This window comes from Garra rufa, chromosome 7 (genome assembly GCF_049309525.1).
Source record: "Garra rufa chromosome 7, GarRuf1.0, whole genome shotgun sequence".
NCBI lineage: Eukaryota > Metazoa > Chordata > Actinopteri > Cypriniformes > Cyprinidae > Garra > Garra rufa.
In genome coordinates this window covers 2,712,781-2,727,019 of record NC_133367.1, presented here as the reverse complement: position 1 = coordinate 2,727,019, position 14,239 = coordinate 2,712,781, and the positions used below count along the sequence as shown (strand labels likewise).

Here is a 14,239-nt window from a genome sequence, read left to right as displayed (position 1 = left end):
ACCTTCAATAAAACCTGTAAAACATTCTAAAAAGCTCATTTTAAATGTGCATATTTGCTGAATATCTGTTGGGAGTATGTAAGCATACAGATGTTAGCCTCAAAGCTAAAATACATGGACTGTAAACTTCAAAAAAGCTCGGAAACAGATGTTCGCCTCAGAGCTAACAGACATGGACTTTTAGAAAGTCTATTTCAAAGTGTGTATTTATGCTAAATATCTTTTAGGAGTATGCTAGCCCCAATGCTAACATACTTTAAAGTACTGACAAAGTTCACATTTCTAACTTTAGCGATAGTAACAGTGATACTTGACATTTTAGTTACAAATGCTAACGATTAGCATTAGCCCACTCACCAGATCCTCTGACGGGGCACATCTCCGGAATGTGTCCGAGGGCCCAGCAGCGTCCCGTGTCGCAGCAGCACTGCATCTTGGTGTACTGACCAGACAGTTCGCTCGCACATCGGCCGTTCGCCAATGACGAGAAACACGTACCGATCCGATGATCTGTGCGAGAGAATGAGAGATATCAGAAATGGATACAACTCCTACCGTTATGCATAGTATTTATACTATAAACAGTGCAAATTCCATTATAATCAATGCGCTCAACTTGGCATTTCAATGGTGACACATGACCTGGAAAAACATCAAATATGATTTTAACTCTACTTTTTGACTCGAATTCCCACGAGTGATGACATTTACACAGATTTTCGCAACTCCAAATACCACAGTCGCTCTTTGCAGGAAGTTTACAAGTTTAATTTATGAGGTGGGAGCCTGGGAAGGCCGCTAGAGGACCGAATGCATACAGGGTTCAGGGTTGAGATGGGACGTTTTGCTCAGTCAAGGTCAATGAGGGGGGCTGGTTGCGATAGAGTGCGTACGCTGCGACGTTAGCTTGTGCAAACCATGCGAACCATGAGAGTCGATTAACTCAGCTAATGAGCCAGCACTCTGCCATAAATCAAATCCGTGTGGAGTAATCTCGGCCAATTACATCGGACATAAGAAACCCTTCGTCTGGAGGTTGCAGGCGCACACTCCCAAACTTGCAACCTCTTGGGATCGGCCCGGCCTGAGGGGGGCAGGGTGGGTTTCGCAAGCGCGGTGATGGGAACGCTGGCTTCAATTGGAACCAGACCTTCTCTCGAGGCTCAAAGAGAGATTTTTCGTGTTCGTATGGGGCCCAGTGGTGCATTAACGTTGATTAGCGTCAGGCTAAATGACTCCCTGCGGCCTGGTTCTGCACGATACGGGGGTAAACACTAAGATACCACAAAACTTTTGTGCCGCCTTTGGTTTCTGGCCTAAAACAATGTCTACATAGCTTGTTGTTGGTTACTAATAGCATGCTTGGCCTTTGGAGCTCTAGAATAACATGCTCTTGTGAATTGCGTGCAATTACCAATGTAATAGCAATAGTCAATTTTTATTTGACATCAACTTTCGAACATTCTCCCATGACATCATGCTCCAAAAAAAACAGTTCGGGATCCTAGAGTCTTTGTTTTGTATGTCAACATGTAGAAAAACACACAGGCTGCCCGCATTCTCCACCACGAAGCAATACATATGTGACCCTGGACCACAAAACCAGCCTTAAGTCGCTGGGGTATGTTTGTAGCAATAGCCAAAAATACATTGTATGGGTCAAAATGATTGATTTTTCTTTTATGCCAAAAATCAATAGGAAATTAAGTAAGATCATGTTCCGTGAAGATTTTTTGTAAAATTCCTACTATAAATATATCAAAATGTAATTTTTGATTAGTAATATGCATTGTTAAGAACTTAATTTGGACAACTTTAAAGGTGATTTTCTCAGTATTTTTATTTTTTTTGCACCCTCAGATTCCAGATATTCAAATAGATGTATCTCGGCCAAATATTGTCCTATCCTAACAAACCATATATCAATAGAAGGCTTAATTAGTGAGCTTTCGTATGATGTATACATCTCAGTTTTGTAAAATTTAACCTTATGACTGGTTTTGTGGTTTGGTTCTTATGAAAGCTGAGTAAAGCTTTAAGCTTTCCATTGATATATTGTTTGTTAAAATAGGACAATTGTCTGAGATACAACAATTTGAAAACCTGGAATCTGAGGGTGCAAAAAAATCGAAATATTGAGAAAATCGCCTTAAAAGTTGTCCAAATGAAGTTCTTAGCAATGCATATTACGAATCAAAAATCAGGTTTTTATTTATTTATGGTAGAAAATGTACAAAATATCTTCATGGAACATGATCTTTACTTAATATGCAAATGATCTTTGGCCTTAAAGAAAAATCGATAATTTTGACCCATACAATGTATTTTTGGCTATTGCTACAAATATACCCCAGCGACTTAAGACTGGTTTTGTGGTCCAGGGTCGCATATGTGACCTTGGACCACAAAACCAGTCATAAGGTTAAATTTTACAAAACTGAGATATATACATCATATGAAAGCTCAATAAATAAGTTTTTTATTGATGTATGGTTTGTTAGGATAGGACAATATTTGGCCGAGATACATCTATTTGAAAATCTGGAATCCGAGGGTGCAAAAAAATCTAAATACTGAGAAAATCACCTTTAAAGTTGTCCAAATTAAGTTCTTAACAATGCATATTACTAATCAAAAATTACATTTTGATATGTTTATAGTAGGAATTTTACAAAACATCTTCATGGAACATGATGTTTACTTAATTTCCTAATGATTTTTGGCATAAAAGAAAAATCAATCATTTTGACCCATACAATGTATTTTTGGCTATTGCTACAAATATACCCCAGCGACTTAAGACTGGTTTTGTGGTCCAGGGTCACATATGTATGGTTAGCGTTTGCCGTAAATCCACACGGGTTTCTGGGAACAAACGAAGGCCACGTCAACACGTCATCCAGGCCCGATATCTCACGTTTCTTTATTCGCAACCGGGGACCCGATGGATCACGGGGGTTATGGTAGACTTATGGGCTGGCGGTAGTGAGAAACTCAAGACGACGTGTGTAAAAAGAGACATACACAGGGAGTGTGAGAGAAACGGACAGTGAAGAGAAAAGACAGAGGCGATGCCAGAGTCAACAGTGCTTCTGCCTCACTGTATTGGAATGTTAGCAGGAGGAAATAGCATCCATGTGACTCTGTTTTCACCGTTGTCCTCTGGCAACTGAACCCCCTGAGACTGGATGAGACTGTGCGAGACCTGTTCACTAAAAGCTAAAAGAAACCTATAAACTCTCTCTATAACTAAAGTCTCAAACTAAACGGTTTACTTGCTAGCATTTTTAAAAGAAACATGCAACGGTATCACATCTAAATACGTTTACATTGGCCTATGCATGTGACCTTTGTGACATCACAAGAGAAGGAAAAGTAATTTAATGTAAATTGTTGGATTCATGAAATGAACCAAATAAATTACCAGATAAATTATTTGTAAAACCAAATATTTTCCTTAATGCCAATTCATGCCGAAATTGTTCTCCATGTGTTTCCCAAAATGTTTTGATGAAAGATTATGAAAACAACCATCTATTTCTTATTGCATGAATGACATCTTTTGCCTGAATGATTTTCATTTGTACATAAATAGCTGCATTTATTAAACAAACCAAATACATTTCTTGGTAAATTATTTGTAAAACCAAACTGGCTTTGCATTTTTTCATAATGCCAATTAATGTGAAATTTGTTCTGCATGTGTTTTCCACAATGTTTTGATAAAAAAAATATTACAAAAACAAACATTTTTTTTCTTATTGAAAGCAGGAGTCATTATAAGCTAATCATTAATATATCTTTCACCCAAAATGTTTTTATTTGCAGAGATTTATTTGTACGTAAATTGTTGCATTTAGGAAACAAACAGAATAAATTCCAAGATAAATTATTTTTGAATCCGAGAAGTGGATTTCTTTTTAAATAAACATGCAGAACTAATTTATGCTGGAATGTTTTGATGAAGGATTATGAAAACAGACGTTTTTTTTTTTTAATAAAAAGATAATCATTGTAAGATGAGCATGAATATGACCGCACAGTTTTTAAATCAACTTCATAATGCAGGCATAACCTGCACTGAGAAATATCCTTCAGCATATTTTTTTTAATGTCAGTGTTACTGTGAAACGCACTGAAGCATGCAACACCTGGCTGAGGTTCGTGACAGCTGCTTTACAAACACAATCAAGGGTTTTACAGCCCAATGCCATGAGAGAATATTTTAAGTTCTTATTAAATTCTTATGATCAAATTCTTATAAGCTACTTTTTTAAATTCTCATGATCTTAAAACTTAAGTTTTTCAAAAGATTCTAAATGTAAAAAAGGGGATTTTAATAAAAACATAAATGTAAATTGAACCAATTCAAATTATTCTGACATCACTAAAGAACCTTTGTTTGATGCTACAGAAGAAATTTAGCTATCTTTTGTTAAAACAGAAGCACTATTTTAAGTTTGTGAGCAGAAATTCAAAAACATTTAGTAAGATTTTAACAAAACCACAAATGTATAATGAACCCATTCAAAACTTTAAAAGATTCTAAGTTCTTATGATGTCATAGAAGTACCTTTTTAAGTTCATATGATGCTACAAAAGAACTTTGAGTTATTTTTGGTTAAAACTATTTTAAGCTTGCAAACCACTACAAGGAACCAATTCACAATTTAAAAGGTTTTAAGTTATTATAATGTCATAGAAGAATCTTTGTAAGTTATTATCTTACAGAAGAACTTTTAGCCATATTTTGCTAAAACGGATTAACTATTTTAAGTTTACTAGCAACAGAAATAAAAATAAAAAATCAGCAAGATGTTAAAAAATCATGAATGTTAATGGAACCAATTTAAAAATTAAAAAGTTCTTATGACTTCATAGAATACTCTTATTAAGTTTATATGGTGCTACAGAAGAAATTTTAGCTATCTTTTGTTAAAACTGACTATTTTAAATTTAAAGTTTGAACAGAAATTCAAAAACATTGAGAAAGATTTTAACAAAACCACACATGTACAAAGGAACTTAAAAACGTAAAATGTCACTGAAGAAACTTAAGTTTAAATGATGCTACAGAAGAACTTTTAGCTAAATTTACTAAAACGGATTAACTATTTTGTTTGTTAGCAAAAAAAAAAAACATTAACGTACATGGAACTGATTCAAAATTTTAAAAGGTTTTAAGTTTTTATGATGCCATAGAGGAAACTTTTTAAGTTTATATGATGCTAAAGAACTTTTAGCTATCGTTTGCTTAAACGGATTAACTATTTTAAGTTTGTTAGCAACATAAATAAAAGAATTAGCAAGATGTTTAAAAACATGAATGCACAAACCAATTCAAAATATTCTTATGTTCTTATGACGTCACTAAAGAAACTTTGTACGTTTATTTGATGCTACAGAAGAACTTTTAGCTATCTTTTATTAAAACAGAATGACTATTTTAAATTTGTGAGCAGAAATTCAAAAACATTTAGTAGGATTTTAACAAAGCCACAAATGTATAATGAACCCATTCAAAACTTTAAAGGTTTTTTTTAAATAAATGTTATGATGTCAAAGAATGATGTTATGATGTTCATATGATGCTACAAAAGAACTTTTAGCTATTGCTTAGAATATTTGTAAGTTTATATGATGTTAGAGAAGAACTTTTAGCCATATTTCACTAAAACGAATTACCTATTTTAAATTTGCTAGCGACAGAAATAAAAAAATTCAGCAAGATGTTAAAAAACGTGAATGTTAATAGAACCAATTTAAAAAGTGAAAAGATTTTAAGTTCTTATGCCATAGAAGAATCTTTTTAAAGGTTATATGGTGCTACAGAAGAAATTTTAGCTGTCATTTGTTAAAACTGACTATTTTAAATTTGAAGTTTGAACAGAAATTTGACTTTGAAGAGAAATTCTAACACATTGAGTAAGATTTGAACAAAAACACACATGTACACATTAAACCCATTAAAAACTTAATACTAAAAAGATTTCACTGAAGAACCTTTTTAAGTTTATATGATGCTACAGAAGAACTTTCAGCCACACGTATTAACTATTTTGTTTGTTAACAACAGAATTTAAAAAAAAGGAAGGTGTTAACAAAAACATGGAACTGATACATTTTTTAAAAAGGTTTCAAGTTTTTATGGTGCCATAAAAGTACCTTTTTTACGTTTATATGATGCTACAGAAGAGCTTTTTAGCTTTTGCTTTTGCCTGACTATTTTAAGTTTGCTATTTTAAATTTAGCAAGATGTTAACAAAAACACAAACGTACAACAAGCAAATCCCAACACTAAAAGATGTTAAGAACTCAAAATAAGAAACTAATTCATAAAAGAAATGTTTCTGCACCACTTGCAGCACCACAATGGCAAAAATTAGGTCACTGGTTGAGCAAAAGTTTTTATGTTAGGCTGCTCAAAAAAATGCAATACCATTTGACGCCACTAGTGGTGCAGAAGTTACACATTTGACCTAAAGAATCTCTAAGTCATCACACTAACTCATCCAGGTTTATTTACATTTTAAAATAACAGTTCTGTCCTGTTTGCAGTCGAACATACAGGCCTATATAGACACAAGCACACTTGCCCAGGCTTGAATCGGTTGACCGCACAATTCATCCTATGAGTCATACATGCAAAATGAAGCACAGCTCAGGAGTGTAAGGTCATGGGAACATGTGTGGGCGTTCATGTGTGTTTGTATGTGTGTGTGTAGATGAAAGACTCTTACCGACACATCTGGAGCCATCTGCGCTGGTGATGTATCCTCGTGGACAGGTGCACACATAGCTGCCGGCAGTGTTGGTACATTCCCCACCATCACACACTCCGGATATAGTTGCGCATTCGTCAATATCTAAAATACAACACAATGATGCATTTCCTGCATTTGTTAAACGTTTAAAGATGCTGATGAATTAGAAATTGTACTAGAAACCAAACAGTATGACCCAAACTCTCATTTGTGCTTTCGAACTGCAGCTTGCTGCATGGTAGCGTAGCGCGACTACGGGCGCGAACTCAAAACGAAACTCGACAGATGGTAAAGAGCTTGCTTGGTTTTTATTGCATATCGTTCTTGTATTTATACACACGTGCAATTAGATTAATTTAGTAAAATTATATGTGGACGTTGTGTGTCGGGTTTGTCGCATGAGATTGAGGCGGGATGTGGGAAGAGCATGATGAGCGATTACGTGTTTGATGTGTGTGTGGAAACCGGGAGTCACGGTGTGCCACAGCAGCTAAAAAAACGGCCCTGCTGAAGTCATAAAAACCTCGGCAAAACAAACCCGCTCGTCAGCGGAGCCCCAAAAGCGGGAATAGACTTTACTCAGGGTGGACATCTCCACAAATGACTGCTGGAGCGTGTGTTTGCATACTCATGGGTTAGGAGAGCACTACTTTGAATTATTGCTTTGCAGATGCAGTAGTTTCTCTGATCAAATGGTTATGTTTAGTCAAACTCTTCATTTATACAAAGGCGGTGAGGTAAAAGGCATAAAAATGTAAAGTTCATGACACCGCACCTCCATGATTTGGGTTTCCTGACTAGCAAAAAGTAACTAAAATGCTTAATAATGGTTCAGTTTTATGAGAACATCTAAGTTCTTATATTGGCACTTGTTTTTCAAATGTGATGTAATTAAACATTTCTGCTATGATTTAAGAACTTTAAAAAGTTTTCTAAGTTACTACAAAGGCATCAAAAAGAACTTTCTCATGAAATCATAAAAAGGTTTTTATGTGACGGAACTTAAATATGTTCTTCTAAGTTCTTACAATGTCACAACCTTTTAAAAATCTTATAATGCCATTAAAGTAATTAAATTTCTTAAGATGTCATAATGTTCTTCTAGTTCTTATTATTTCACTAAGGAATCACCAAATCAATTAAAGAACCTTTCAAGAAATCCTATTCATATTATGACTTGAGAACTTAAAAAGGTTCTTTTAAGTTCTTTCACAGAAGAAACTTTAAAATCTTATAACACCTTTAAAGAATCTATGATATCATACATTTCTTTTTTTTTTAGTTTTTATGATGTCCTTGAAGAACCTTTAAGTTCTTCTAATTCTATTACTAATTTTAAGTTCTTCGTAAGGTTTTTCTGTGACATCGTAAGAACTTAGAAGAACTTCTTAATTCATAGAATAACTTTAAAATGTTCTTCTAAGTTCTTACTATTTCACTGAAGAACCTTTTAAAATTCTTATAATGCAGTTAAAGATTTCAATTTCTTATGTTATCATAAAGTTCTTCTAAATTCTCATTGTGTCATTGAAGAACCTTATTAAATTCTTATAAAGCCATTAAAGAACCTTTTAAGAAATCGTGAAAGGTTCTTAGGACTTAAGAACTTAAAAAGCTTCTTCTAAGTTCTTCTTTCACAGAAGAAACTTCTTGAATTCTTAAAATACCATTAAAGAACTTGTATGATACATTTCATTTAGTTTTTATGATGTCCATGAAGAACCTTTTTAAGTTCTTCTAATTCTATTACAAATTTCAAGTTGTTCTTACGGTTTTTCTATGACATTGTAAGAACTTAGTAGAACCTCTATAACTCATAATTCATAGAAAAACATTTTATTATATCTTAAGAACTTTTAAAAAAAATGTTTGACACTGCAAAAACTTAGACCCTTTTTAGTTCTTAAGTCATATAAAAAACATTAATAACATCATAAAAACTTAAAGTTTAATCCCACTATAAAATTGTTTTGATGTTTCTTCAATGGCACTGTAAAAAACTTTGACATTGTAAGAACCTGTTTATCACATCATAAGAAACTTAAGTTCCTAAAATGAACTTTAGGTTCTTAAAAGGTTCTTCTATGACTTAAGAACTTAAAATGTACATCTACATTTCTATGATATATGATAAAAGACGTGTCCAAAAAACATTCTTCTATAACCTAAGAACTTCTACAGCATCATAAGAACTTAGAAAAGTTTTTCTTTGACATTGCAAGAACTTAAAAGAACCTTTTATGATGACAAACTAAAACTATCCTGATCTGAAGACCTATAATATAACATTACAAATGTTCTCATCAAATGTTTCTCATCTCAGGAACTCATGACAAGTCAAAAACCGTAAATCGAAGTCCTGCAGAAACCTTTATATGTTCATTTACATACAAACGTCTTAGCGTTACATTTTCAACTTTCTAGAACTACTTTTTCTGCAACGAGCTCCTGGCTTCTGTAAGTCTCCTCACCACGTCTCTAGAGTCAGAAAGTGCCCTGTAAGCATTGCAAGGTATGCCTCATGCCTTACCTCCTCGCCCGGGGCAAGACTTTTTCCACCACACTATTGTCTTGTAATTAAGCGCCCCTCCTCGCCCTACCACCTGGGTTCTTTTCCACCCTCCACACAGCTTCAAAGAAAAGAGAGCAGCACTTTTCCAGCCAACTCCAGCCGTTCAGACTCAAAATTCAGGGTGTTTTAGTAATCACTCGAGTGTCTAATTTACAGACATTTCTCTCTCGTTTGCTTGAGGAAAAAGTCTGCTTGGGTGAAGCCTACAGACAGAGGTCTGCTTCTTCTCCAAACCTTCATTTTAGTCATGGCCTTGTCATTCAGGGTCAAAATGTGATTCAGAGTTAAACTAATCACCTCGAGGGTTGGGATTCTCTCTGTTTGGCTTACTGGAAGTGTGTCAAATCCTATGGGTTTGCATACTTAACTCTTTACTTACAGTTTTGGACGAGAAGTGAAAATATAGAAACTTGCATGAAAGAAAAGTCACAAATGAGATCTTGTATAATAAAACAATACCTCAGTTGTTACTCCTAGACACCAAAAGGATTAAGCTGGGAGTAAATGGGCACTTTTACTAAAGTTTCTCACTTCACAGATGCATCCATGAGAAAATAAATGCGTCTCTCAACTTTATAGCCCAGTGCTCTTGCTGTAAATCAACAACTCATTTGTGTCTGTTAGTATTCCTACTCAGGATTTTTATGACAAACATCTGAGACAAAGTTGATACTAAAAAAAAGTCTCCTTCAAGTTAATGGAGCTATGAAAAAAATAATACCATTTACTTTAGGTAGGACTCTTTTCATTAAAACCGAAATGCAAAGACTGCCTGGAAACCGAAATGCAAGCAATAGTGTAAAAAAATGTAATACTTTAATAAATAAAATATTTTTATTTTAGCTGAAATAAAATTATAAATATTAGATGAAAAAAATTAAACTTAAGTTAGAAATGTTCCTTGTTATTAAGTGAAATAAAATTGGTTAAGGCGCTAATTAAGAAAACTAGTTAAACAACATAAGTTAAAATATATAGACTTATATGTTAAAATACACAGAATAAAATATAGAATTAAAGCTAAAAAGAACAAAAAACATTTATGAAAGCTAAAATTAACTGAAAATATCCAGTTCATTAATTCATTTTATTACAATAAATAAAATGCTTAAGAAATATTTATTTTAATTACTGTTCAGTTGTATTTTCAGCAAAACATTCTTAAAAATTCTTATTTTACATCTATTGTTTTAATATATTTGTTAATACTGCTCATTTGCACAATTGTTATTTGCACTCTTTTGACAACACAGTATTGCAATGCCAAAACAGCATGCTAAATTGAAATATAATACTGTGGTAGGTAAGAAATAACTTGGCCCATCTGGTTTATAATAGCTGTGATCCACTATCTCTCTCTTATCTCTCTATTTATGTTTTATCTTAATCTTCCTAAAGGCCAGGCTTGGATCCAAGAGCTGCAGACCCCCACTTTACAACACGCCTGTTTGTTTTCACTCTGCATTGCTTAAATTCCATCCAGGCAGCACTATCTAATATTAAAGATGGACCCAAGGAGGAAAGCGATCAACTAGCTAAAGCAGCTAAAGCAACCATCCAATACTAACTGGGTCCCCAGATCTGACATCAACATTTCATGCATATCAACAACTGGGAAAGCTTGCCATGTAGAAGAAAACGCCAAGTGTGTGACTCAACTTTTTTCCCAATTGCACGATATGAACAGAACTGAGATCATTCTCCTGCCGCTTTCTGACAGCTTGTGTGGTTTGGATTTGGTGCAGTTAGTGACGTACCTTCGCATTTCTGGTTGGTCTCACTTTGCCGGTGACCCGCGGGACATTTGCACTCGTATGAGCCCACGGTGTTGATGCAGTTTCCTCCAGCACATAGTCCTGGGACGGCTTGACACTCGTCCACGTCTAATAAAATGTACAGAAAAGCATTAGCAAACCAAACTCAAACCAAGATCTTGACATTTCATTTTCATTTTTAGACACAAGTTTCATTTCTAGGTTTTGAGCGTCTCTTTATGTAGCAAACAGAGCACTGTATTTTTTTTCCATGAGGGCACATGGAAATTCTGGCACAATCTGAGGTGCAAAAGAAAACCGTCTTTGTTCGGAATGGAAATACTAATTTCTACTATAACAGCAGTGTCTAAAGCTCTTAATTGGAGACTCATTATGGGTTTCACTCACTTTAAGGGTCTCCGGTTGCTGAGTTTATACCTTTGAGAACGTCAAACACATGTACAGTATCATCTATGTTAGCTCACAGTCTGGGTATTTGCCCATTGTCTGAACTCGAATTTCAGGACACATTTACAGATCTTCGATCTTGGGTTGGACGGCGTTTACATATCTGGCTAACACCGCATTTATCTGTCTCTTTGCATTGAGATGCGCATCCGCTGCCAAGCTGCAGTCCGCAGGCCTTCAACCTGTATCCAATAAGCACCAAATCAATGGTTCTGTCTACTAATATAAACCTAAAATAACTTCTTCCATTGAATGCCATCAAACACAAAAAGCCTGTGGAAAGCTCACTGCGCGGTACGCAAATCCTCCCGCCTGAATGTGCACATGTGTGTGCTTTGTACTTCATCCAGACGGACTTTGCAAAAGCACTCCGTCTTTGGGCAAATCCAGGCCAGACTTGGAGCTGTCTCTTATGTTGTATATTGAAGGGAAGAAAAAGAATATCTTAAGGGAGACGTTTCTAATCATTGGGAGGGGTCGTCTTTGAGATGATGTGTGAAATCAGGGTGGCATTTGGTATTTTGGCTCGAAGCAACTGGACTGTAAGAGCTGGTTATTTTCATCACTATTATCAGCTGAAACGAAGCCTATTAAATAGTATGTAAAACACTGCAGAATCTACTGCAAAATGATACATGATTCCCATGAAAATGTTTGTTTAAAAAGTTTTTCAAGCTCCCATTGCAAAGAAAAAATTGTAGCTGACCCAAAAAAGCCAGTTGTGTTAATCGTGCTATAGTAACCTCATCTACTGAATATTCATGGCCTAATCTAATAAGTTTATAATGTGTAACAGGCCTTGAGAACAGAATTAAATCAAGTCCAACCATGTCCCTGAAAATCAAACAAGACGTCCAAACAATACGCCCGTAATTACAAATAAATGTGACAAGCCATTATGTAATCCCATTTAAAACACTCCCAGTGGAAGTCCAGGGCTCGAAATTGTGACCGTTTTGGTCGCATATGCTCCCAAAATTTTATCTGTGCGACCTCAAATTATATTTGGGAGCGTTTGTGCGAGTGCGAGAAATTGTTGTGGTGCAACTTACTTTAATTTCTTTACAAAACGTTTGCTAGCCTAACTACTGCACAGACTGTTGTGAGCTGATACAGTGACATGTTCGCCGTTCTCTCTTTTGATTGTGGACAATTAAAAGGTCTCCACAATCTGCTTTTAAAGAAATCAATATTTCGTGCAACAGCGTACATTCTGTCAGATACAATTCTGCCGCCTCCGTCTCAATATACTGTACAACGCAGCAAACATTCACATCAGATGATAACTCAGCGGCAGAGTTCCACTCACGCAGGGGCGTATTTTCCACTCGTGACACACTTTTCAAAATCCCTTTTGTGTCCTCCCACTTTCAAATGGTTTTGTTAAAGTAATCTCTTGTATTGTAGAATGCACGCTCAGCGCTGCTGAGAGTTTCGCACGGTCGTTAAAACGAAACCAAAAGTCAAACGCGCGCGCGCATTCAAAAGCTATTTTAATACCCCACGTTTATAGAGCGACTCCCCAGTGTGCGCAAATTAGGCTACATAACATATCTAGGCTGTTATTAGTATGTGGACTTTAATAAGTTGTATAGTGTCTATAGCTCTGTATCTGAAAAAATCGGTCATTTGCACTTTGAATATTGAAAGAGTAGCCTACTTTGATCATGCCTGCATATATTGTCTACACGACTAAGAAAGAAGTGTCGTTTATTTTTTGTTGTTTATACTGTAGATTGTTTAAAAATGCAGTGGTTGCCTCTAATTTAAATGGCTCTACCTATAATAGAGAAAACAAACATCTTGTTCATGTACTCATATTTTCATTCATTCTTGTCCCTTGCTTAAGGCGTAAAATAAATATATATAAAAGGCTTCCCGATTCAGTACATTTGCTTGTAAAACATCTGTAATCAGAATCGACCATGAAGAATCAAGATCGGCGCATTACTAAAAAGAAATTAGGTGCTCCTAAAAAATTTTTGGTACTCCTAACTTTTTGAAGTTGGGAGCACCAGTGCTACCAAGTAAAAAAGTTAATTTCGAGCCCTGAAGTCATCTAAATATTTGAGACTACTAAGAAACACAATAGGGAAGTGTCTTGGACAGAGTCTGGAGTGGTGTGGTTTACCCTAAACAGGCCATGACCTATCTTAGTGTCATCTGCCACGTTAGGCTGGTCATTAGGGCAAGAATTCAACAAACATGTGAGCCAGACGTTGAGATTTGTTCTGACGCTAGCTCATTCTTACCTTGGCAAGCACCAGTGCGGATGTTGGGGATGAAACCTCTTCGGCAAGGGTGGGGTTGGGCAGGGCACATCTCACAGGGGTGACCCCACGCTCGCCCGATGGTGGCGCAACATAGTGTTTTGGTGCACACGATGCCGCTCAGCTGACCTTGGCACATCTGGTTGTTGACTTGTGTGAAGCACGGCCCGGTCCGGTAGTCTGATTATGGAAAATGTGAAGAGCATTAGAAAGGTCAAAAGGTACATGAATACAATTGGGACATTGCTTGACACCATCTCAAAACCATAAAACTGGCCTAAAGCTGATCTTAGCTGGACACTATGCTGGTTTCCACTGGCCAGGCTTGGTTGCGCTTACTTTACTAGCTAAACTAGGATAAACCAGCCAAGACCACCAAGCCAGACAAGTGCTAACAAACATTGACATGCA

General features: G+C 35.7%; 1 protein-coding gene across 1 annotated transcript in view; it reads right to left on the bottom strand.

Annotated features, from left to right (window-relative positions):
* fbn2b (fibrillin 2b) overlaps positions 1–14,239 on the bottom strand; it is an 83,232-nt gene that overhangs the window by 53,822 nt on the left and 15,171 nt on the right. The window contains exons 6-9 of the mRNA XM_073844561.1: positions 13,811–14,008; positions 11,094–11,219; positions 6,741–6,866; positions 358–510 (exon numbers count right to left, since the gene is read on the bottom strand). Coding sequence (XP_073700662.1) covers positions 358–510; positions 6,741–6,866; positions 11,094–11,219; positions 13,811–14,008 — 603 coding nt within the window. The remainder of the gene's footprint in view (positions 1–357; positions 511–6,740; positions 6,867–11,093; positions 11,220–13,810; positions 14,009–14,239) is intronic.